A 26,262-nucleotide genomic window follows, 5' to 3' on the forward strand; every position below is an offset into this window, starting at 1 on the left:
TGTAGACGTCATCACGATGCGACGCAGAGCATTGGTTCAGTTACAGCTCACAGCAGGCAGCATGGACATATATACATAGACCATATGGCAGGCAGAGGATGGAGATGAACTATAATATCAGGGGCGATTTTAGACCCTTTTTAGGGGTGCTCAAGTCCCCCTAAATTTGATCTCAGCACCCCTAAAGATAAATAAATTATCATTGTATTTTTCCTCTCTAAAAATTCAAATGGTTTTATTTTAACAGCTTTAATGTACTTGGTACTGGATAGTTCTGTCATTATTATATAATCTTTCCCTCAGGGTATATCTTGTTGTAATTTCTGTTAGCCAGTGAAATGAGTAGTTTAGCAGAGGGTTTGAACACTTGCAGGTTATTGTACTGTATGTTAAATTCTCATTAGGAGCCAGGGGCGATCAGACCTTTAAGTGGGTTCAGCTCCTAATGAGAATGTAACACACACAATAACCTGCAAGTGTTCAAACCCCTGCTAAATTGCACATTTCACTAAATAACAGAAATTACAACAAAAAATAATAATACATAGTAGAGTGTTCCACTATAGTGTATGATAATAATAGTTCAGAATAAACAATCACATATTTCTACAGAGAGGACCCTGAGATAAGTTAATGAACCCTAAGGGAAAGATTATATAATAATGACAGAACTATCCAAAGTACATTAAAGCTGTTACAACATTTGAACCTGTGGCATTATTGTTTGTCCCATCTCTAACAGACAGGCTCACAAAATAATTAAAGTTGTATATAGGCAGAGGATGGAGAGGAAATTAATATAATAATAATATGTTTAGTTAAGTACTGTACTTATAGGATGCTTATGGCCCCTGGGCACTGAACCTCATGTCCCCCAAACAGCTTTTATTTTATTCTGATTGGAAAACACTTTCAACACACGTTTGGTTTTAACTCACATATTTTGTTTTGGACACACTAGGTTTCGGACAGTGACCATAATTATCAACACCAAGAGAACTGATATATGACACAAGCCTTGTGTCATATATCTGTAGATCCTAACCAAAAAAAAAGAAAAGCTCAAGGGCCACTCATCATGGTAGATCCGGCCATGATGAGTTGTTAACAGCTCCACTAAATAGGGATTTTATTTTCCACTCTAAACTTCTCACATGGTCTCGTTTCAATAAATGTTCAAATGATCCAATATTTCACCAAAAATCAAAGATTAGAGAAAAAAATAGATGCTGAAAACAGATTCGTTTTTTCCTCTTTCCTCTCCCATTAATCATCTCATGACCCCTCAGATTTACCTGCTGATCCTTTGGAGGGGTCCGACCCTTAGGTTGGGAACCACTGTACTAAACTAGCTAACTATATAAAGTAGTGTAAACTAGCTCCACCTCTAGCAGCTACAACAGTAACATGCTGCTCTAACACTGATGCTTCACTATTAATAAACTAATGATGTCATATATAATGATATATCAGTAAGAGGAACCAAAACCACTGCTTTTACTTTAATAAGTACATTTAGCTGCTCATAACTTCTTTCTTCCCTTTTTAATCTCAAATGTGAAACATGGTGTGAGTTATTGTGTAATATCTGACTGAACTGTGATTTCAAGCTTGTAATGTCTTCTGACCACCAGCAGAGGGAAGCAGCAGACTGCAGCTCTGACTGGGTCTGTCCTGATACAGTCTATGGTCCTGATCACCTGAGGCCCCCTCCATTGCTCTTTATCAGAGTGTTTATGAAATTAAAAATACATTTCTTGTAATATGCATTCTGTAGGTGTAGCTAGTACAACAGGTGAGATGTTATAGCTCATATACTCTGTGTTTGCTACCAAACGCTCTTTCCAAATATTTTCTTTTACAGTATTTATCCTACTGCCAGTAAGTACCAGCGTTTCACAATAATACTTTTTTCACAAGTAATGAATAAATTTACTCAATACATTCCAGAACCAAACAGAGTGATAAGATAATCTGTGAATGTTTGCAAGGGAGTAAAAATCATTGTGAGGATTGCCTTGAAATGCGCAGTGTTACAGGAATTCATTTAAGCCTTTTTCCTGCAAAACAGTAAACTGACAGTTCAAACAGTGGAGATTAACCTTGTAAACCAGAAATTTCAGCACATTGTGAGGTAATCTCTGTGTTACTGCTATTCGTCATCAACTCCCTGCAGATAAGTTCTGGCCATTCAGTGCTACAAGGCAGTAGAAAGTTTACTTTAACCTCATAAATTAAATGAGATTTCATCAATTCTGCCAAAAGTTTTAAAATTCAACACTAGATGTGTGTATGTTGTGGTTAAAGTCAGTGTTAAATGGCTGCAACACAAAAAGTAAGCTTGGATATGTTCTAAAGGTTTTTTACAATCACTGAATCTTTAATATGTGTACTGACTACTTCCAACAAACCTCTGTATACATTTATCCTCAGATCAGTGCTGCATCTCAGATTGTACAGGTTCAAATCCTATTTAATTGCTATATTGAAGACATTTTCTGTTATGCTGGTCAAAATGTCTTAATAGGACACATAAGTGAAAAGAAACACAAACCTTTCCTTTTCTGGACCAAAATCACCCAGAGGGCTTACTTTATTGATGTTCCTTGTTACCAGTCGAGCGCTTACAGTATCCGGTTCAAATATGCTGTTAACACCGAAGCTTTCACCACCAGTGTATACTTTCATGTGTTGTCTAATGAAAAACAATAACCAACTCTCTTTTCCAGTTGCTTATATTATCATTTTGACCAGACATGTAGAAACGAAAGATTTTTTAATATTTTATGAAATTATCCAGCAATCATTCCAGATGTAGTCAGTCAGACAGCTTAGTAAACACTGTTTAAACTAAGCAGCTTCAATACTGAACACTGATTTACAGATCATAGCCTCGCTGTACACACTCACTCCAAGTGATCATTCAGAGAACATTTGGTTTTTACTAAAAAACCAAATAAAAAAGAAATTATAAAAATAACAGCTTCTGCAGTGTATGTCTGCAGTGTTTTTTAAACAATCAATGTTTTTTTCTTCTTACATATTTAGCATCTGAAACAGACAGTAAAAAATGTAACTTCTCATATCCAACTTGGTATGTAAAGACAGTATAATTACAAATGAACTGTTTGATCTCTTTCTTCTTTAATCTGTGTAGTTAAATTATCTGGACAAATACTCTCCATTGATCTACACTTATCATATACTCCGTATAAAGTCTCAAACATAAACACATTCACAATATTACGAATATTACAATATAAGGCACAATATTTACAGTCTCACGCAAACTTCCTGTCACTGTATACTGAAAATGCAAAAAGAAATGCTAGTGTTCCAAGCTGTCACAGTTTAGATTTTTAAGAAGGCTCAGCCTCTCAATGAAATGTATTTATGTAAGTGCCTGTCTGGCAAGTCTTTGTCCGAAGTGGCTCTGTTGTTCATCACTGAATTCCAAGTGTCTTTATGGCTCCTTTTCGCCATACATGATGAAGCAAGAAGCTCCACTTGTGACTTCCTTCCTCCTTTTCTCCTTGTTCTACATCTTCTCGCGTCCTGTGTCATTACTTGCCATACTGCGCCCCTTTTCCCCGTCTTAACCAGTCCCTCCAGGGGGACTGGGCTTTGTCCTGATTAACATCTGAACTCCAGGTGGAAGAGGATGACGGCTGGTGTGTCCAGGTGGAAGTCGCCTTACTGGGCCTACGGAAGAAGGACATGCCATTGGAGGTGGGCTTCTTCTGAGTCTGCTCCGACTGCTGCTGGGTCCTGAGCTGCTGGTTGATGATTATTTGGATGTCGTCCTGAGGAAAAGTGAGGAGGAACAGACAATGAGCAGGAAGTTAATGAACAGAGGCTCAGTATGGTGCTAAAAGCAGAGTCAATATTGGTCTTACATTCATCAGGTGCTAATGTTGCTCTGTAAATAGTGTAAATAGGCAACCGTCACATAAAAGCTGCACTTAGAGCTAAATCTGAACACTACAAGCTTGAAAATGGCTTTGATGAGGACAAACAAAGCATGGAATAAAAATGACAATATCTCTGGTTTAACTGTCCATAATGCGCCCAATAATGTTAGAGCGCAGTACTAAATCAGTGGAGTTTTTCCTGTATTTCTTGGTTCATAATGAAATCGTTAATAAAGACCATTCTTATAATCCAACAGTTTTGCTGCCGTTTTGTCATTTTTTATTTTTTGAAAAAAGTGTCAATCAACAAAATTAATCTTAGGAACAGTGTCTTCTGTCCATTATAAGTGCTTAATTAAACTGCCTCCATGGTCTGTGCAGTCCTACTCAGTCTATTTCATCTGTATTTAGCTTGTAGAATATAAAAGAATATTTTAAAATGATTATAGCCTTCAAACTCTTTCAAAGCAAATTGTAGCCTTTCAGGATGGAGAAAGAATATTTTTGCTTTCAGCTAACAAACATAATATTTCCAGAGCATTAATCAGTGTTTTGGTCTAAATATTAACTGCATTATCTTCATCAAAGCACCAGAGATCAGACCCTCTGGCAGATGGCTCGGCTTGGCATAATGACTCATTAGCAGCAGAAGGGCTCACAGACAGGGACACCTGCCGTTCATATTCCTCTAAACTGACAGGGCTGAGAGAGCTATGGCTGCGTCTGTCCATGACCTCCCACCAAGGACACCATACTGAGACACATCCTTCTTCTGTCTTGTCAAATTATGACTAAAACTGGTGATAGTGTGCCTCAAAAAGAGATTTTTCATCAATGATGGTGCAGATGAATGTATGGATTGAGGATTTTTATCAAGCAGGAGACAGATTTAAAGACGTGATGACTACATGGTTTAGAAGACAGAGTAGACTGGAAAGGACAGACAAAAAAGATTTACAGGAGGTAAAGAGACCGCACCTGCCAGGCCTCCAGTTCCTGTGACAGCTCCAGTTTACGTTGGATGGCTTCTAATAATTGGTTGTTCAATGACATCATGTCATTTTTACTTCGGACCAACTCAACCTCCATCAGGTTTTTCCTAACAAGAAATGATGAAACTCATTCAGAAATGTCACATTTAAACACTCAAGACGTCGTCACAGGTAAAAACTTATTGCCATGGTTACATCAATGCTATACATCAAGAGCAATACTTAATTTTTCTTGTGTTGTTTATCTGACAGTAATAGATTAATTTTTTCTGAATGTTCAACCCAACTTTTGCAGAGTTACTCTAGATAACCGTCAATTATTGTAACATCTGAACATACTGATACTGCATTGAGATTATTGATCAAGAAGGACGACTTACTTGGCTATGGCTTCATCTCGGTCTCTGATGGCCTGTTGGGCGACTTCAGCCTGTTCCTGTAAACTCTGCAGCTTCTGCCTCATTTCAGCGTTCTCCTGCTGCAGCTGGATGTTCTGGAGGAGGAAAACATCAACTGCGTTTACACCACAGCTCATTTATCTGCTTAAAACACTGTAGAGACATTGGTGTTGCACCTAAGTCAGCAACTTACTGCATATTTAACACAAGAATTAAAAATGTGATTTAAGAAAAAGACATTTCAGTGTAATTTGTGAATGCGAATAAGCTAATTTGGGTGTTGTGCCAAAGCCCAGAGTTGAGCTAAAAGAAAACTTTTTTATGTCATAGAGTTCATTATTTCCTACTTCTGTGAAGAGAATCAAACCCAACCTTCTAAAAAACCACCTGTTCCTGGAAGTGTATTTCCAGATAAAAATACCCTCAAAAGGATGACACTAAGATAGACTACAGTAACAGCAGTAAGGTCAGTACCGGCAAAGCCAAATCCTCTCATAATGGCTCGCCAACGGCACCCCCCTACCCGACAGACATATCCGTTCATCACTAGGTTACCTGATCTCTCAGCTCCTGTGCTGCACTCGGATTCCCACACTGATCACCGGTCCTGTCGACAAAAGCTGGATTCAGCTCCTGGGACACACACATTAACAAAGAGATCAGGTGTCGGCCGTGCATTTCACAAAGGTTTACACCAAAAAGAGATTCTGTTGTGTTGGCCCACATGCATGGTGCTCGGAGGGAGGAAGTGGCAGGTCGGGAATATTTAGTTACAGTGTTAAATGCACGTTACTCGTCTGAATGGCCTACAAACACCGTGAGCCACAACTGGACAATTGTATATGCTCACTCACAGCAAATGAAAGCCTACCAAAGCATACAGACTAACAATTGTAAAGATTCATTGACAACCACACACAGTTCCACAGTTTAGTTCAGTGTGTTGTTTGAGGACAGTGTTGTACCTACTAGGAGCCACTAGAGGGCAGATAGGCTGACTGTGAACAAATATGGTATGTGAGGATGCTACTTTATGGATCACTGACTTTGAGTACAGCTGCTCTTTTTTCTGGTTGATGAAACCTACATTTTCGGGGTGCACGGCTGTCTATCAACAAGAATAATATTATTATATGAAAACATTTTAAATCAATTTTAACTTTTGTCAACTTTTCCGCAAAATGTGTATAAAAATGTCAGACTACACAGTTGATATACACCAGTGTTTCTAGGCTTTATTTATCTTCCTGACATATTGTTAATTCATTCATTCAGTCCTCGTTTGTTATGAGGAAACAAGGTCAGCCTTTTGTTAGCATATCCTGTTCTGTCCCATTTGTTCATTTTATGTGTCTGCTGCTCACCTGAGGGCTGGATGTCTGTGCTAGAGTTTGAGCCACTCCCTTCAGTCGATGCAACATGGCCTGCAGGTCGTCCTGATGATCTGTGTCCTCTGATCTTCCAGCACTGTTCATCTCCTGGGTCAGTGGTAGCAGTAACCGAAGGATGGACCCCATTTCTTGCGTTATCTAAGATGAACAGCAGAGAGGGCATGTTTATTGCAATGTGAGACTTGTCAAGTTACTTGGCGAGTTATTTTCATGACAAAGCTGGTACACCTTGGAGGCTGTTAATGTACATTTGGCCTACAATGAAAGAGCTAATGTTTCAGAAGTTTTAATAAAAAGTAAGCCACCCCTGCAAAGAAACAAGGTCTATCTTTTTACCTTTTCCTTTCAAGACACCTTATTTTCCCTCCACACACCTCACATAATGAGCAACATACCGTATATTTACACAATGGGAGGTGCAAGCATTACCTCATTACTCTGTGTAACTTCCTTGAGTCAATTTTATAACATGATGATACCGATCTGATGATAACAGCTTTATTCAAATATGGTAGAAGAGATAATTGTATTATATTATTTGATAAGGTTACAGACAGAGATGTACACATGCGCCGAAAGGTCCACATCAAGGAAACTCTACTACAATGTGGTTATGACAAACAGGAAATGTCACAAATGACTCACGGGTGCAGTTAAACATCACATTTTCCTGCTGGAACAAAACAATAACAGTAGATACCCAGAGAGTGAGAATTACAGGATTTTTCTGTTCTCTGTTTTCTGCTGCAGCACTGCTTATCTAAATGTTCCTTTGTGGTGTCTTCGCTTTGAAAATCAGGAACTTTGCAGCTTCTCATTGCACAGTGTCCTTGCCTCAAACGCAAGTCACACTGTCACAGAGAACTTGAACAAAATGTCCTTTCATCTTGTTGCTCTCTGCAGAAACAGCTACTGTGCTTCACTGTAACATTTTATACATGTTTCTCTAAATTTATAAATCATGTATCTTGATGGTGCCATAATTGTGAGATCTCATACATCTTTTAAGGAAGACTTTGTTTAATACTTTTGTTTCCAGTCAGCACTGGAACCTAAATTTCCCCTTTTAAACACACATGAATCATTGTGGTCCAGACTAGAATAGAAAACTCTGAAATTAGCACTTGCCAACCACAGCATGGAGATAAAGTCACAAAAGACCTCCAGTGTTTGTTTGAGTAAGAGTCCTTGGCTGGATTTACAGCCTCACCGCCTCATAACCATGCCCTGTTATGTTCATTGTATTGTTCCAATAATCTTAGTATTTCCTAGGTAAATGAACTTACTTCCGTTTTATACAATAACCCAATGAAATAATTTGAAATGTTTTTCATGCACTGTCACCCACTGCTTGGAGTGGGTAATATATATACTTTTATCTGTATATGGTGACAGAGGATATATACTGTATATCCTCTATTATCTCTCTTTTGTCTGAATTCCCTAATTACTCATCCTGTTACTCAGAATTCCTGTATCACTTTGAACATTTTAATGCATTTTGATGTCTGAAAGTTACAAAGATAGTGTGAATTTTCAAGCATACGAAACACATTTCTCCCTTTCTTTTCTTTTTTTCCCTATCCAGTCTTTCCTTTGCCCATTTCATTTTTCTGTCTGGTATTTATACAGATTTTTTAGAGTCATGCATCTGATTAGATCAATATTTCACTATGTTATGCATCCTTTCATTTCCCCAAATCCAACACGGGAAAATGTCAATCACTCTAATCTCACTGACAAGGTTTCAGCCAAATCTACTTCCTGTTGTGGCATTAATGGTTTAACAAATGGTGGTCTGACTGTGTTAAATGGTTCGCTATCTACCTGCTGCTTTGGTACCTCTTCTTTGCTGACTCCCAGTCCTGCCGTGTCCAGGCTGCTCTCCAGCTCGGACAGCAGGGAGGCATCTCCGTGACTCCTGGCTTCCTGCAGGGACAGCTCCTCCTGAAGCTCTTCCACCTGGGCTTGCAGCTGCTGTGATCGACCCCGTGCCGCTTCCACCTCCTGCCACGCCTCCGATAGCTGAAGACACGAGGAAGAACAAGCACACACACACAAACACGTATTAACACACTCAGACTAACATAGACACAAACACAAGGCTGTGGTTTAACAACTGAACGGGATTAAGAGAAGATGTCATCTATCCTAATAAATTATATTGATAACCAACACAGAGATTGTTGTGATGTGTGCTTTCACCCAAGGCCATGGGTATTTTTTAACAAGCTGTCAGGAGACACTTGTTTTAAACACTCTTAGCGTTCAGCATGAAAGAAATCCTGACGTGCCAGATTCCAGCCTCCAGCACAACATGAAACCAAACGAACACGAGCGGAATCCAGAATTGCGGGTGAAAGTTACAATGACGGGGATGAAGTGATTGTTTAGCAATGCTTTCCACAATCCCGCCGAAACCCAGTCAGCCGGGCAGGGAGCAGAAAATCCCTTTTGTTATTGAGGCTCGTTCATTCATACTCCAACCACACTGTGCTGTTTTTGTGTTGCCTGCTGCTACAATGAACACTAATCAGTGTGTATTTACTTTGAAGAAAGAGTGATGCTCATGTTTTTGTGTGAATGTACAGTGTGTTCATTTGTTTGCTTCAAAACAAGTATATACTCTGTGTATGTGTTTGTCTGTGGTCTGTCCTAGGCTATTTTTGGGGACAAATTTCAGACTTAGGACCAGTTAATTGGGGACGGCTTGTCCAATGGTAGACAAAAGCTGTGTCCCCAATTGGGAAAAAGCTTATTTTTGGGTCAGTGGATACGGTTAGGCTTAGGGAAAGTCTCCAGGAAATGAATGTAAGTCTATGTAATGTCCTCAAAAGTGACCATGATCTATGTGTATGTGTGTGTGTGTGTGTGTGTGTGTGTGTGTGTGTACCTGCTGGCTGTGTTGCTGGTTGAGTTGGTCATGTAGGGCCAGACGTGTGTGTAAAGAGGCCAAGCTCGTCCTCAGCTCAGCATTCTCCTGACACACGCTTTCCAAACGCTCCTCCAGCACCTGTTCCTTCTGGGTGAGACGCAACACCTGAATAAACAAACACACACAAACATAGATTAGTAATCTTGTTTTACTGAAAAAGCTAAACTCCCACTGACTTATCTATTTCCAAATCCACATGTTCTTTTGCATAACACGCCATCTATCACCAGCGTGGATATCTGTGAGTGTTAGGAGAGGTGTTTTTCTCTGACTTTATTCTCCCTGAATTAGATACTGTTGAAAGTGTAAAAAGAAACTTTTCTTTATTTAAATATGAGAATGTTCTTTTGCTTCTCCTTTTTGGAGATAAGAGTAATCAGAAGTATCAGAGAATGCTACTTGTTCTTCCAGGACTTATTGTAAGATTTCGTCTCGAGTGGCATTATATTCTTTATGTATTAGTAAAGTTAATTTTAAAAAATGTGTTTGTCTGTAAATGATGAAATACAAAACGACGAAAGAGTCACTGGCAACACAATCAACACGTTTTACAGAAAATATAATATGAGAGCAGCTTGTTCTGGTCATCTGGTCCGTGTGAGTACATGGTGCTCTCCAGACCATAAACACTTTATTAAACCATCAGATTTTGTGGTACATATGTTGCGTATGTTCATTTTTTTTACCTGCTCCCTCATGGCACTGATCAGCTCCTCGTCCTGCGGTCGGTTGTGGCTTCCTTTTTGTTGGAGCTCCTGTTTCAGAGTCTGCAGCTCGGTGGACATGGCCCTCTCCACCTCCATTGCCTACAACAGCAGACACACACACACACGGACACATGAGAGTAATGTTGAATGAGTAAAATTGGCAGGGTAGCCTTCATTATGCACCTTGTTTACTTTCAGACATTAAGGGAGGAAAAGGAGGAGGGGTCACAGACAGATATGAGAAAAGAAAAATATACACACAGCCAGAAATCGAACCACGACTACAACAGGTGGAATCAAACGTGCATACTTGTCAACCCGAAACTCAAAAACAAAGATTGCTCGAGGCATGAGGTTTAAGAGCACTGAAACCACAATCTAAATCTGAATCTAAAAATAACTTGATATGTAGCAGGAGATTGCTCTGTGTGGATAAAGTCCGGTAAAGTAGACACAGATGAGAAGAAACCCAATATCATACCTGGCTGAAAGGTGGGATTAGGTGTCTAAAATTGGGTTTGGTATTGTTTTGCTGTTGGCCCTGCAGCAGAAGGTTCAGATAGGTTTTTCTTTGCTGTGAGTGGCTACAGTGTGTTTTTATAACTCCCAAACTGGAGGTCAGGATTTCTGATGGGGCCCCAAGTAACAAGATGATTAAAGGAATATATTCTACACAAAATTTCTATTTTTCCCCTTTTTTTCCTTTAGGAATACTGACTATTTTTACATCTTTTCTAAAAATCCTTCAGATTAATCTTTTTTGTTGAACATGTTTAGAGGTACCCTGGGTCATTTTGGACCACTACTAGTACTGTGGAGTGGACCAATGAAATATAGCACAAAGTCAAGATGTCCTGATGTGCAGCAAAACAAGTTAGTAAAGCAGAACCATGTGGAGTGGTGTCTGCCATAGACAGAACTACTCTCCAGAGACTAAAAACCTGGTCACTGCTTATCAACATATTTTTTGTAGTTTTTGGCATAGGAATACCATATATCAGACTTTGGATACATACACAATACTTGTAAGTGGGTTCAATTTATTATTGGTTTGGCTCTCCACATGAGATTTGTTGACAATAAGATAAATATAGAAAATTGCCAACCATATCCTTTTAATTTTGTTTACAAAAAAACACCACAAGGCACCTTTAAGGGGTCACAAGCCAAAGACGCTGGGAAGTACTGACTGAACAAAAAGCAACATGGCTCCTTTGAACACTGGGCCAGCAAAACAACAGGAAAAAACTGACAAACCGCATGTCCTATGATGATTTTTTTTCTCAATCATTTTTACAGGCTTTCTCAAATGCAACATAATATTGCAATTCAATTCAGGGATCTTTGGGATATTGCTGTGCCAGTTCTGAAGCCCCAATGAACGCACCAACCCGCTGCCCTCCCAATCCCCTTCTCCCCTCCCCTTCTGGTCTGGGACCCTTAGTTCCCCTTACTCAGCATTTCGGCGGGCCCCTGTCAGGTCCCATCACAGCCACATAATACAAGATGAAAGGCCTGCCCCTGCGGCAGATGGAGCAGAGGGCATCTTGGTCTTGTCTGTGACATCATCATGCCACATTAGGCAACAATGTGTCAGAGGGTAAAAACTTGGAAATCTGGAGGGTAAAGCGGAGAGGCCAGCTTGTGTGTATGTGTTTGTACAGAGGAAGTGAGGCAGGCGTGAGGGCTAATATTACTGGGAAGTGTGTGTGTGTGTGTGTGTGTGTGTGTGTGTGTGTGTGTGTGTCTGTGTGTCTGTGTGTCTGTGTGTCTGTGACGAGAGTAAAGCAGGCACTGATGGACAAAAACAAAACATAGCATGCAGACACACAAGGAGGAGGAGAAGCTTGTATCCAGGAGTCTCATCAACACGGGCCCCCTTCCACAATAGAGCTGGCAACCCACTGAGAACCACCAGAAACTGGAATGGAAAGAGGACGCTCCATTTGGTAGAGACACAAAGCCTGAGATGATATCCCCTCGCATATCCCCACCCCCCCCCAAGCCTCAGGCCGTCCCCAAGTCCACACGCGGAGGCATCCAGCAGCTGACTACCCAAGCTATAGCCGAGGCCCTCAGGGAGCGTACAGAAAAGATGGCTTTCCCTCGGGATGATGGGATGTTTGGGTATGAGGGGCAACATCAAAGGAGCAAATGAAAGATTTACATCTCACTGCAATGTATATGTCTTTCCCCCTTTGTCTGTGACGCTAGCAGAGGGAGCAGAGGTCACGGGGGGGTCTGCTTCAATGCAGGCGTCTCCTTTTACAATAACGGAAATTCACAGTGACGGATTTGTCACAGTCAAACAGTAACAACCTGTGATCCACGGCCGGGGAAAGTGATCGTTCCATACTGGGTGGAAAGCAGGAGTTGAAGAGTTAATGTCTTTTTCAGCTGTTAACCAGACACAGAGAAGACCAAATCACCAAATATTTTATCTACATTTTATTGTTATAAATAACTTACACAATATTAGAGACCATTAAAAGGGAATGGCTCCTTTTACTTTTGATGTGTGCTAAACTCTCCAACAGAGAGTTTTGGCAGGCTGTTCATGTCTAATTACTTACTTGAGGCATGTTGGTGCTGACAAAAGTACTTAATTTTAGGGCTGTAACTAATGATTACTGTAATTATCAATGAATCTGATGATTATTTTCCCAATTTTTCAATGAATCATTTGGTCTATAAAATATCAGTAAATAGTGAAAAACACCAAAGGTTATTTTGTCTGAGGAACAGTCAACCAAAATGACAATGACAAATCGATTATTAAAGTAGTAACAGATATGATCTACTGATTATTGCAGCTCTGTTTACATTTTGTTTAATCATTATGTAACTTATGTAACTAAAGGACTCTTACTGTATTTGTTATTCCTGTATGAAATGTGTCTGCAAGTATTGATTCATGCTATACTGCTCAACAAACCAATAGGCTCCATCATGTCCTGCCTGAACAGTATGAAAATTTACATACATTTGAAAAAAAAGAGTCCTAAATAGAAATAAAAGGTGAATCAACACCTCTCTGAACAGTTTATTAAAAAATGAACAATGAAACCTTTCAACCATGCTCACTGTATCTAATCAACTGGCAACTAGGCGTCTGCTATTTACTTTGCAAAGTTTAACCACAAATGTTCCTTTAGTGGAGAAGTGCGATAACTCTGATTCAATATCGACTGTGGCCCAGCTTATCGTGACTGATGTAAACACGGATCATGGTCAGAAATACTCAGCTATCAGTTTATACTTCATTTAACTTGACACAGGTCCAAACCAAATGTACTGAATTTACTTTTTGTAAGGTGTTAACCAAATATTATCAACATCTCCAGCTTATCGGCCTGTAATCATACTCCCTGTTCCAGTCTGGCATTTCTTTTCCACTATGTGTTTATATCCAAATTTCCAGCTTTATTGCACAAGAGTGAAACTAAAAACCAACAAAATGTGTTATTCTCACTTTTCTTTCCTTCAGTGGAAATCATATCGTAATCTTTTGACTCCTGGGATTTTTAAAGTCAGCCCAAGTTAAACATTTAGAGGATGCCAGGAACTTCCCTCATTAAACTCAAGTCAAGTAATTAATTGACAGTATCAAACTCATGATCAAATGGTTAATGCCTAACTCAAGTGTTCTCACATTTGTAAAGTAATCATAAGAAAAACACACTGACATCACTTGACACGCCCTGCTATGTTGACACCTACTTTCCTGTACTTCAGCTGCTGTTTGAATAGTTGAACCATGTGACGATCTGGCACAAGTCAACACTGTTTTTACGCAGCCGCTTCCTCCTCTGTACCAGGATGCAGTGGATCTTTCCATTCACATCAGAGAGGTCTGGTTTGATTTGCTATGTTGCAGGGAAATGATAAACTCTTTATCTCGGGTTTTCTCAGGTTACACTTTCACAATTAGGATATTAGAGTTTTTCAAGCTATTTGAAACCTGTTAGAACTTCTTTACAGTCAAACTCAACCTCCAAAACAGCACTTAGTGTACACAGAAAGGATCTAAAATGTAAGATATTTAAATATTTCTTCATCATTCGACTGAAACTCTAACAAACAACACAAATTCATTCTTCAATCTTCAATCTTAGCCTGAAAAACTACTGAAGCCTGATCAGGAAACACAGAATAAAAATCTCCTCTTTCAGTACTGTACGAATACACACACAATCAGAGAAATATAGAGACACAACTCACCACACCAGGCAGTGACACACACCCCACAAAAGCAGCAGTAGCCTTCACCACGTCTGGTAAAGAGATGTCAGTCATGGAGCTTCTTCAGACTCAAACTCAAACGTTCTACTTCTTCGTTTCTTTTCCTCTGATTTTTACAACCACTCAGAGTCCACCCTGGAGTGAAACATGTCTGATGCCTGCCCGCCAAATAAAACATGCTCTCTCCACTTCCTTCTCCTTGAACAGCCCCAAACAGAGATAGCACCTTTTTATCTAAATTGACTTTTTCCTGAACTTCTCTGGGAGCCTGTTTGTCGCAGAAAACTCCCCTCAGTCTGCCCTCAAGAGGTAGAAAGACGTTCAAAGTTCTTAATTCGGTGAACCTTGACTCATGGGAGGGTGTACAAAGCTGTTCATTTTTAACTTTGCAAGGCTCAGGTTTGCCGTTCATTTTGAAAGCTTGGGACATCATGAGTAACTGCAGCGTGAAGGGTGGAGGGGGGACGCTTGTGAGGAATGCAACAAGTGTAGTGTTCAGACAAACAATCCCTCTCTCTGTCAGGCTGGAAAAGTCCTTGTGGGCGACTCAAGGTTGTCCAGCTGTGTGATCTAATCAGCTCCTTTCATGTTTTCTGATAAGAGGCCATAAAATTTTGCCCAGATTCAATTTTGGATATAACTGTACGCCGTTGTCTGCATATCAAACAGTGTACATCATAAATATCTGACTAGAACACATATATGAGGAGTCAGCTGTACATTTCCACTGATTATACCCATTATGTCATACTGTCATCCAAGCAGCACTTAGTTACTTAATAATCTGGATCTGGTTTAAATAGATATGCTGACGTGTAGTAAAACCAGCATCCTGAACTTATTCTATGTTCTTCTCACTCTGACCTAGATCCAAAATCAGGCCACGGCATTAACTTTCCCTCCCTTCTTGTTTACATATTGTTTCCATCCTGCTCCACTCTGGCACGGATCATTTGCCTGAAGCCAACAATTCAGATTTTTTTTTCATAGCTACTTTGTCTGTTTCCGCTGCTCAGATGAAAGCTCTGTTTTTGTTACTTGTATTTGTACATTGAGCTTTTTGCCGTGGCTTTGCTCTGAGCATATAAACAGCCTAAGAGTCTGGCGTTGTTCTCTAGACTGAGTCAGACTGATACCTGAGTGTTTACAAAGAACACAGAGTTTCAGTGTGTGGATTGGATGACAGCCCTTCTTATCTAGACTGATCCAAGCCTGCAGTTTTGGATCAGCAGCTCAGGTGTTTGTTTCACTGCGAGTCAGTTACCTATTCACGGGTGTAGATCACCTTCAGATGTTTGGATGCAGACAGAATCACATTAAATTTGCAACCACCCCACAAATCGCCCGCTACCCACGTGTGAGACTCACCGTGTTGAGCTGTTCCCGGATCCGCTGAGTGTGCTCGCTGTGCTCCAGCTGAGCTCGACTCTTGTCCCTCTCCGCCTCGCTGAGGGCCTGAGTGAGAAGCTCCACCTGGGTGCTCAGCTCCCTCACATCCCTCTCCAGGTCCCCCACCTGGCTCTCCCACTGGGACTGACAGCCCTCCAGCTTGAGCCGTAGCTCATGCCTGCCCTGCTCCAACTCCTACACAGGGGGGGTGAAAAACATTAACCAGATGACAACAGAACACAGATCATAAAGCCAAATATGTCAAATCACAGTTAAAGTTGATTCAATCTGTTTAAAGTATGTGTTACTCTGGAAATGTGATGCTTGTTGCAGCCGGATGTTATAACAATAACGTATTGTTTTCAAAGGAATTTGAGTCACAAAAAGCAGCAGCAGGACTCATTCAGTTCTGCAAAGGATCATGGGTAATGTGAGGCTGCTTGAATCTGAATGAATGAAAATAGTATGACCAAGAATTAACAGCATTTAATTCATGTCTAACTACAGAGAAGTCAAATCACTTTTCATGTATTATTCATTCTTGACAGATATACATCTTTATATCACTTTGTAGAATATTTTATTACATAACCAATAAACCCAGTTTTACCAGATTGCGATTTAAGTCGTCACATCTGATAAGATTAAGCACTGTGCTCCTGAAGAAGACGTCAGCTTGAGGATGTCATGTCATCTGTCATAAACACTCAGCTGTATGATGCGGTGCAGTGAGCAACACCTTCACCACTGAACTAAATATAGGAACACTCATAAAAGTTTGCAGATGACTCAAGTTCACCTGCAGTCTCTGGCTTTACTCCTGATAGGTTGAATTTATCTGGTGTTCAGTTAAACATTTTAATTATTCATGATGATAACCAATTGTTAAGAGAGACATTTCAGTATAGATGTGCCTTTTCAGAAAGAGGTGTATTTCAAAAAAAGCTTAAAGCCTAATCACACTGAGGACAGGACAGTAATGAAAGAGTTTGAGCTGCAAGATAGTTTAGATAGTTTACTTGAGAGTGACTTTGGTATGCAGCCATTCATGTACAACTGGAATATAATGCATTTCCTGTGCAGATCTAATACACTAACATGCATTGCAATTAATTTGGAGATCAATCATACATAATAGCCTACTGCAGATCATACAATTGAATATTTGCATAAAGTATGGCTATAACTTTCAGTACAATTACTTACAGTAAATTGTTCCTGGCAGTGTGGGTGAGTTTTCTTTTACTTTCACATTATTTTTCCAAAAAGTCTTACATTGTGTTCTTTTTTAAAAATCAAAATAGTATATTTTGAATCTCCATTAGTACATAGAACAATACACAATCTTGTAACTGATTGTGTTTATCAGATTATCAACTAGGCTCAGCACATGTTGTCATACATTATGTAAGAGATATTACATAGTGGCATTCACTCCATATGATATACAGTATGTGGAGTATATTTTGTATAATATGAATATAAACCAGACATATTGAGGCTATGTAGTGTCCCCAAAGTTGCTCTACAGTCCGATACCTCATTATTATTATCATCGACGTTTTTGTGTCCTTTCTCATATTCATCAACCACCTAGGCGACTTCAAACAACAGCAAATACGTAGAGGAAATAAAAAGGAAACTATAAATTTGAGCCACACACCTTTCATTATAAACTATAGTAGCGCTTTCCCTGCAGAGAGAAACACAGATTGTTCTTACCTCCAGCTTGTCTGCGTACTGTTCATGAAGTTTGTCGCTCTGATCTTTCAACTGACTGTTTTCCAGGAGCAATGCGTTTCCCAGCTGGGCTGCCAAAATAACTTCTTCCTCCTTTTGTTTCAAAGCAGCCAGAAGTTCATTGGGGTCTTGATAATCTGTTATTTCCTCCGCTCCGTAGTCGATGTAGAAATCCCCCTCCAGGTCCATTTGCTTGGGCTTGAACCCCCATTCATCAAATCGATTCATAACTATTCAGACTCTTTTTTTCTGTGTAAAATAAAATAAATGTTTGTCTTTTTTTTTGTTTTAAAGAAAATACGCACGAGCACGCTGAAATAATCCCGCACGTGTGTTAGTATGATGTGAATCCATTACACCTGCTGCGGCTGCTGTTGCTGCTGTCAGTGTGAATGAAGCTGAAGGTTTGAGCTCCACAGTGAAAGTAGGCTGGACTCTGTGTTTGTCTGCAGGCAGGGGGAGTTGGCTTCACCAGTCACCTGAGCAACTGTTACCAGCCTGCTGACAACAATCCTGACACACCTGTCCTGATGTCAGACCCAGTATCTCTGCTTCATAATGGAAAATTACACTGATAGGACCATAAAAACACGTAACATGTACATTATGTCATTTATGTGCCCTCACAGATGTTCAATTGTGTATAGATTGTTTTTTTAATATATTAAAAAGACCTAAAAATGTTTTACTTTACACAGTTTTTAAATGTTACATACTTTATTATTCAAAGGAAAAGTCAAATAACCTATTTTCTTTCTTTATTTAACATATTCTCTCTAATCAACTGTACACATGTAGGGACAGCATCTTTCATTGTTTCCCCCAGGCTTTCTGGGAAGCATTGTGAACCTGATCCTCTTATAGCCATCATTGGAGTAATAAGCTCCTAAATTTAGCCCATAAAGTATGGGTCAAAGTAAGTATAAGTGTGTTTGAAATAGTAATTGCCAAAAGAAGTCAATTTTTATGTGCTTGGAAAATTGATTCTTTACCTGTGTATGATAATGAATGGGAAAACACTCCTCTTTTTTATTGCATGTGTACACTCACACACTTTAATTTATGACTGGGGTTGTTGTTGTTTATTATTAAGGATCTGCTGTGTGTGCCTTTTGTCCTCTATGTTTCATAAATAAACATAAGTAAACATACAGTATGTTCTTTAAAATATACCTCACTGATACAATATGAGCTACAGTCCAACAGAGCTAACTACATGTATACATATATCTATCTGAATGAACCTGATATGTAAAATAGTTGCTTTGAATAAAGTGTTATAGATGTTCAGTTCGACATCTTTAAAGTACCTCTACTTCATCCACCTCATTGAAAAATCCTGAATATGCAAATAGATGTAAATTTCAAAATGTAAACTAGTTGTCACAAATCGTGCTCAGATTTAAAGTGATCACCAAGAAACTTCCCACATTGAGCAGATGAATGTGAAAACACTCTTCTGCTGTCAAACTCTGCACATACATCATTGTGTAGAGTGAAGCTCAAACATAACAATGAAGTAGCAACACATGTTTGAGTGTGTGGGGGACTTGAAGTATTAGTACATACTGTATCTCTCTCTCCATTTGAATGTCTAACGCTGAAAAATAACAAACATGTGACATTCATACATATGATACTGTATCACTCTCTGCTTAATGTCCATTTTTTTTTATCAGTCCCACTCCATACAAGTTTTTTTCTACATTTGATCTTGTTATAATCCAGTTTAGTTTGTATTGTTCACCTCATTACATCATAACAAAACAGAGAAAATGTATTAATCATGATATATATAAATACAATGATCATCCAGTTCTACTAAACCCTTCAACATTGTACGAAACACTTCAATAAACCTTACCTAAACTAACAAGGACATGTGTTTTTTCAAGGGTTAGGGTTAGGGTTAGTATAGGGATAGTATTCTTTAATAGTATATTTGGACATTATCTGCACCAACACCCAATGTCACACACGAGTCTGACGATGAATGTGACTCATTTCCTTACCGGGCATCACGGTTTCAGTCATCCACCCACCCAGTAAGTACTTAACAAGTGCATCGTGCATGAAAGCAGAGGGGGGAGTGCCTGCTTTGTCTGGCCGCCTGCCAGAGGTCAAAGGTCGGCCCCCAGAAGGTTTCATGGAGCAGGGAGCAGTGTCAGAGGAATAAAAGATGAAGCATCCTGACGCATGGCGAGGCTTTTGTTGCTAGCAAGGTCACAGTTTCTGTACACATGGCAGCAGGGCCCAAAAACGTGAAAACACTGTACATCAAGGAGGTACGCCCCGCTGCCATTGTCTCCATTGTTCCTGCCCAGTTTACAGGCTGCTGATGGAGGGGCTTGTGCCATAAGCATGGCGAGGTGTCTCACATCTGTGTATTGAGGTCCAGCTGGGACTCATGTGGTCAAGCGGCACACAGAGGAGAGGAGACACAACAACACATTTTAAAGCTAATGAAGCACGTGTGTTGGTCTGCCTGAGTGTGTGTTCATACACTGAGATGTCAGAAGAAGAGGCAGAGTCTTATTAAGCATTAAATAAAGGCAGATGACTGACAAAGAGTGTACCAATGAATATGCTTTGAGGCCGAGCATTTAAGTTCAAGGTTTTCTGCTGTGTTAGGCTGCTGCAGCATTTGTGAAGAAAGCTACCAAAGCAGAACCGACACGACACTCATAAAAGCTTAGTTGATGTTTTTATATCAAAGAATCTGGTGCTAGTGCTTGCTGACAGCGATAACATATTCCACCATCTGTGAGCTCAACCCGCTCTGGAGAAGCAAACATTAGCTCCAGTGGCTGCATCAGCAAGATCTGTGATGGTTACGACTGTACTGAGTGTGCCAAATGATGATCACAGTGACAGGTGTGTAAATATTAGAAATAGTGATCATAATAAAGATAAGGAGAGTACTGCGGTGGAGCCACAGAGTGGTGTGTGACACTATATATCAGGTTCAGCCAGTGGATATAGATACTTTGCTGAGCCATGACTATAAAACAGATTGAAATGGTGTTGCTGATGGACCCCCAAATTATGATGTCCATCCATAGTAAGCGGATGGGAGCTGATGTAAAAAATAAAGTTGGGTGAGTTTTAGGCTAAAAGTAAAATATTTCCCTCTGAAAGGTAGTAGAGTAGAAGTATGAAGCAGCATAAATGTAAATATTGTACTTAGGTGTAGTATGTTAGTATGTGATCAGTTACTTTATATTTTTGAAGATTAGTTAACATAACGCACATAACCCACCAGTCCAAGACTTCAGTTTAGATCTGTAGTGGCATCTAGTGGACAAAAATGTAAAACACTTCATACAGTTTCTTTACAGGTAGAATTTGTCCTACTTTAATAGTTTTAAATGAAAGTTTATGATATGCTTGGGTGACAGCATTTCTCACTCAAACCTATCACCTAATTTTCTTTTACTATAAAAGGAATGGTTTTGACCAGTAAAGGCAGAGAGAGAGAACATATCTTACAATTATGTACACAGGCAGTTTAAATTGTATAAAGGCCTCTTTTTCTTTTCCTTTTTAATATCTGTCTTTATTTATCTATACATTATCAGTCTTTCTCATTCAAGTGGTGTGACTAAACTTTTGACTGATACATGTGTGTTCATTTTCATTCATATTTAATAATCTTGTTTAAATAATTTGTTTTTATCATTTAAAACATATGGCAACATATTTCATGTTTAGGTCAGCTTTTTTATAATGGGGGAAGGACCTGCTCTAATGTGGCACAACTAAGGTCCAGTGCATTTATCTCTTTTTCTATTCAATCATTTTAAAGCTAACTAGTATATGCGTATGGTATAAATTATATTGTTCAACACTACACATACAGGCTACTAATTCTGCTATTTCCTTTCTAAAAAATGTCTTCTGATTTAATAAATAAACATTTTTGGGATTTCATAATGATATGGGGTTGATCTAATATACTGGATTCATATGGTACACATGTCAGAATTGCAAAAAGTGTCCACCCTATTTGCGGGTAATTTATTGCTGTACACACTCCGGCCAGCAGGAGGCGGTAATGCATATTTAAACTGGTTAACTCGGGCCGGCAGAGCCCCGCTAACAAACAGAAAGAGGAAATAGTAATAAAAACATGCCTGAACTTTGGAGTGCTGACTTACAATAACAGATTTAAAGTAGTTATTTTGACAATGGAGAGGAGAGCAGGGACAGTTTCTGCTATCAAAGCTTTAGGGTGAGTAACGTCTCCTGCAGCCAAAATAACATGCACATTCATTTATTTTAGTTAATTGTGTTATTTAAGAAGTGATATAATATTCTCTCTAGTACATCAGGACATGAATGGATTGATTTCACCTGTCGTGTGTGTGCTTCCTGCTCAGGTATCCAGGTGTTTCCTGCCTCTCTAAGTGTAAATGTGATGAACTTCCCTGTCCTCTGCTCACCTGGCTGAGTGCACAGCTGAGGAGACTCTGTCCAGAGCTGCAAAATGGTATTTATTATTAATCAACATATATCTATGCAGTAAACTACAATCCAGTGGGAGTTTTTATGACTGCACAGAGAACAATAAGATCCTGATGTGGTGCTTTGTACTTTGATCCTTTTCTTTGAGACACACCGCCTGATGGACTGACATGTAGATCACAATTTTGACACAACATTTTAAACCAAACTGATCCAACTAAAATGTTTTCTAGGCTTCTGATCAATTACTTTGTTTTAAATCTTTAATGTCTTTGTGAGGATGTTTTGTATTGTAGTTTTAGAGCTGAAACAATAACTCGCATGACAGAAAATGTGTCTTTAACAATGTGAATCGATTCATTTCTATCATTTTTTAAAGCAATAATACTTGACTGTCACTGGATTTAGTTTCTCAAACGTGAATATTTGATGCTTTTCTTTGTCTACTGTTATATTGAACTAAACATCTAAACAGGCTATTTATGTCAACTTTTAGATTCTGGTGGGAGAGGGGACGTCTTGCTGGTCGAGGAGCTGAGACATTTACTGTCTGACTTATCCTCTCCCCTCACTGTGCCGACGTCAGAGGTGCTGGGGCCGCCAACCCTCAACAAAGTCACTGGTGAGAAATAATAGGAGTCCGGTGGGTGCTGTTGTAAAGTTTTGTGTTGAAGGTAATAGCAGATGATTGCAGTACCCGTGGATTTGTACATTTCCTTCCCAACATTTATAAATGAAGGGTGAAATTTTGCTGTAAAAAAAAAATTGTCCAATTTTTTAGAGTTCCTTGTATCGGAATTGCAAGCGGCTCGCATATCCAAGCATCATGAATTGCATCCTGAGGATAAAACGACCGGAGGGGAGTCTGAAAAGGAGCAACGAGTGGACGATCACAGCCATGAAGTCGCTGAGGAATGTGAAGATGAAGGTTCTGATAATGACAGAAGAAAGGCGGAGATGCAGGCAGAATGGATATTACTGCTTCGCACTCTTAACATGGACTCTTCCTCTCAATTTACAGACGTGATGAAAGAGGTAAGGCTGATATAAGAGAGACCGATCAGTGTGTAAATCATGATTATAGACTGAGAAGCACAGTAAGGATTATTGTAATGTTTTTAATACAGGTGGAGTTGAGGCTTGCTCGTCTATCATGTGGACACATGACGGACCCTCTTCTTAGCAACAGCCTCAGCACAGAGCAGTGGGTATGTTGCTACAACTCTTAGCAGTTCATTACACATTATATGTATTTTCTATCATATTGTATGTATTTAACTTTTCTTTCCTCACCTTTCATCAGGCGCAACTTGTAAAGTTAAATGAAGTTATGTCCAACAACTATAACTGTCGGCGGCAAATGATGATCAAACGCTTTCAGGTTACACTTGAGTCATTTGCGTGGGGAGAAAAACAAAAGGTAGGAATGTTGCATTGAAAACATGCATGTTAATTGTTGCATGTTTAGAAATTATTCCTCCAAGGTGGAAATTCTTGGCTGGGTTTAAGGCAGCGAACATTGAATAACTCTCTAACTATTTTTAGTACAGGAATCAATCAGCAAGCAACTTTTCTGATTAATCAGTTTAACTGTTTGGTTTATAAGATATCAGAAAACAGCTTTTTTTTAAAAACCCTATCACAATTTCATGAAATCATACTTTAAATTGCTTGTGAAGTGCTTCATGAATGTAAGGTATGCAGTTTAATATTATTGAACAATAAGGAAACCAGGCACTAAATATTAACAAAAAACTTTCCTTAAAAAATACTTAAAATATAGTTTGGTTCAATTTTCATATAATTTTGGCAGCAGCAGAGCATAAAAACATGAAAGCAAAGAAAAGCTGTAGTAAGAAGAGGAAAAAAGAGCTGTTAATGGTATCAGAAATAACTTTTAAAATTTATAAGCACATGAAAACGCTTCAACATCTCTGATACCATCTGTAGTCATAATGAATCTCTTGCTGCAGAAGCTTATTTTGGGCACAACAGAGGCATCACTGCACCTCACGATGAAATCAAACCTCCTTCTTGAATCGGTCTTTTACTTCCAGGAGCGCAGTGAAGCGTTAGCCTCGGTGCCTCCTCTCGCATCGTTCAGCGGCTCCTCCAGAGTGTCCATGTCTCTTCTGCTCGCCGCCAGAGTAGATCAGTCCTGCATTGAGCCAATCAAGCCAGGAAAAAGCACTGACGTCTACAAGGTATAACCATAAAGTGTTATAAACCAGGCCTGTGTGGTTCTGAGTGATGGTTTGTAATTCCTCTTTGGTCTCTCTAGACGAGAATGGGCGACGTACCGGACAGAGGCGGACGACCGGGTGAAATTGAGCCACCTATGCCATCATGGGGAGAACGAAGAACGCAAGGAAACAGATCAGGACGAGGGAGAGGACAGCAGCAATGGCGTAAATTTTCAGATAAGAAGAAGAAGAAAGGGAAAAAGGAGTAGCACGTCGTTCTCTTTGGTTTAATTAATGAACTGTAGAAATAAGTCATGAAAATGTTTTATTTGAATCTTGAAATAGAAAATATGGCTGGCTATGAAATGCTGCATATTATATAATTTTATAGTTAAATTGTGTATAATTCTTAGTTATAGTACAAATACATACTTGACAGTGTATATTTCAATAATGTCTGGGTATGTGGCTATATATTTTTGTTTATGAAAGAAAATTACAGAAAGAAAATTTGAGGGGTGGGGTTTGTTGATGACTTTATGCTCTACTACACAGGTTTATTTACTCAAGAATAAACCTGTTACACATCGCAATTCATCATTTTTATTGTGAATTAAAGCTCATAACTGATTTTTTTTTTTTAAACACATTTTATTGCTTTGAAGCTCATAACTGATTTGATTACACAATCTTAAGAGCACCTGACATTCATCTGAAACACAAAGTAATGAGCTTTCATGCTGCATCCTTCACAAATGTACATGTCAGCTTATCTTTGAGGTACTTGTATTTTTACTTTAGTATTTCCATTTGATGCTTCTTCATACTTCCACTCCACTCCACTTTATATTGTGCTTCCTCCTCACACTGCATTTATTTGACAGCTTTACTGACTTTTCAGATGAAGATTTGACACAGTGGATAACATAAGAGGCTTTTAAGTGCCGCTAGACAGCTCAGCAGTAGTGTTTTTGATTTCAGCAGCAGTTTATGGAAGTGGACTTTCTCTTTGGCTTTAACCATGTCAAACTCATTTTTTCATCCTCTCTTTAGTCTTTTCCTGTCCCTTGGTTCTTCTGTTTCCACCATCTCTCATTTTCACTATCTGTCACTGTCTTAACCGTACCATACCTGATGAACTCAACCAAGCCAATCAACATACTATCATACTGCAAGATGGCTATGGCTCATTTTGCCATGAAAGGTATAATGGGGCTTCTTTTTTCTTTTATATGTTTACATTTTTTCATGCATTTTACATGATTCTTGATAAGGGTGGAATCACACTCAGTAAATAATATTAACTTGATTGGCTGCTTCCTATCCACTGTAAAATAAAACAATTAAAGAATTAGTTGTTTCCCCACCTTTTTGTTTTTTGTCATTTTACAGTGTGTAGTTGGGTCACATTTCAGATGTCTATGTCTTAACAGCTCCACCAAATGGTGATTTTTCCCTGTAAACTTCTCACGTGGTTTAATTTCAATAAACTTTCGAATGATCGAATATTTCATCAATAAAATCACAGATTAGAGAAAAAGATCAGAACGTTGTTTTTTCTTCATTTCTCTCCCATTAATCATCTCAGGACCCCTCAGATTTATCTCGTGACCCTTTGGAGGAGCCTGACCCCTAGGTTGGGAACCACTGGACTAAACTAGCTCACTGTATATAAAGTAGTGTAAATTAGCTCCACCTCCAGCAGCTACAACATGCTTCACTATTAATAGTCTAATGTCATATCATATCATATGTCAGTGTAATCTGATGTCATATATAATAGGGACCAAATCACTACTTCATTCAGGACTTTTACTTGTAATGGAGCATTTTTCATTGCTGTGTTGGTACTAAATGATTTGAGTCCACCACTGAAATATGCAGCTATAAGATGCCTATGTGTCATCATG

General features: G+C 39.1%; 2 protein-coding genes across 3 annotated transcripts; one reads left to right on the forward strand and one right to left on the reverse strand.

The window, feature by feature from the left end:
- Positions 1-2,794: 2,794 nt before the first annotated feature.
- si:ch211-235m3.5 (BICD family-like cargo adapter 1) lies at positions 2,795-17,977 on the reverse strand. Of its 2 annotated transcripts, none has more exons than XM_053320768.1 (10): positions 17,688-17,977; positions 15,945-16,160; positions 10,314-10,433; positions 9,586-9,732; positions 8,535-8,717; positions 6,666-6,830; positions 5,857-5,934; positions 5,284-5,396; positions 4,890-5,010; positions 2,795-3,803 (listed from the first exon to the last, which is right to left on the reverse strand). In XM_053320768.1, the coding sequence occupies exons 1-10, from the start codon at positions 17,931-17,933 to the stop codon at positions 3,564-3,566; spliced, it is 1,629 nt and encodes a 542-aa protein (XP_053176743.1). In that variant the 5' UTR covers positions 17,934-17,977; the 3' UTR covers positions 2,795-3,563. The 2 variants fall into 2 exon arrangements, with proteins under 2 accessions (XP_053176743.1, XP_053176742.1); XM_053320767.1 differs by having other exon boundaries at positions 8,520-8,717.
- A 3,851-nt stretch (positions 17,978-21,828) lies between these two features.
- Positions 21,829-25,842, forward strand: im:7138535 (uncharacterized protein LOC797998 homolog). The gene is made up of 8 exons (XM_053320770.1): positions 21,829-21,936; positions 22,085-22,194; positions 22,666-22,791; positions 22,951-23,204; positions 23,297-23,377; positions 23,473-23,589; positions 24,227-24,373; positions 24,451-25,842. Exons 1-8 carry the CDS (start codon positions 21,893-21,895, stop codon positions 24,619-24,621), a joined length of 1,050 nt encoding a protein of 349 aa, XP_053176745.1. The 5' UTR covers positions 21,829-21,892; the 3' UTR covers positions 24,622-25,842.
- The last annotated feature ends 420 nt before the right edge of the window (positions 25,843-26,262 follow it).

The sequence above is a fragment of the Scomber japonicus genome, chromosome 6 (genome assembly GCF_027409825.1).
Source record: "Scomber japonicus isolate fScoJap1 chromosome 6, fScoJap1.pri, whole genome shotgun sequence".
NCBI lineage: Eukaryota > Metazoa > Chordata > Actinopteri > Scombriformes > Scombridae > Scomber > Scomber japonicus.

What these genes read in the sequence shown, in the direction of transcription:
- im:7138535 (XM_053320770.1), top strand. Translation starts at nt 21,893, where the DNA reads ATGGAGAGGAGAGCAGGGACAGTTTCTGCTATCAAAGCTTTAGG. An exon ending in AACCCTCAACAAAGTCACTG is followed by an intron (nt 22,792 to 22,950) that starts GTGAGAAATAAT and finishes CCAATTTTTTAG; the next exon opens with AGTTCCTTGTATCGGAATTG. An exon ending in CGTGGGGAGAAAAACAAAAG is followed by an intron (nt 23,590 to 24,226) that starts GTAGGAATGTTG and finishes TTTTACTTCCAG; the next exon opens with GAGCGCAGTGAAGCGTTAGC.
- si:ch211-235m3.5 (XM_053320767.1), bottom strand. Translation starts at nt 17,933, where the DNA reads ATGAATCGATTTGATGAATGGGGGTTCAAGCCCAAGCAAATGGACCTG. An exon ending in ACCAGCAACACAGCCAGCAG is followed by an intron (nt 8,718 to 9,585) that starts GTACACACACAC and finishes TCGTGTCTTCAG; the next exon opens with CTATCGGAGGCGTGGCAGGA. An exon ending in AAGAGGTACCAAAGCAGCAG is followed by an intron (nt 6,831 to 8,519) that starts GTAGATAGCGAA and finishes TGTTCATCTTAG; the next exon opens with ATAACGCAAGAAATGGGGTC.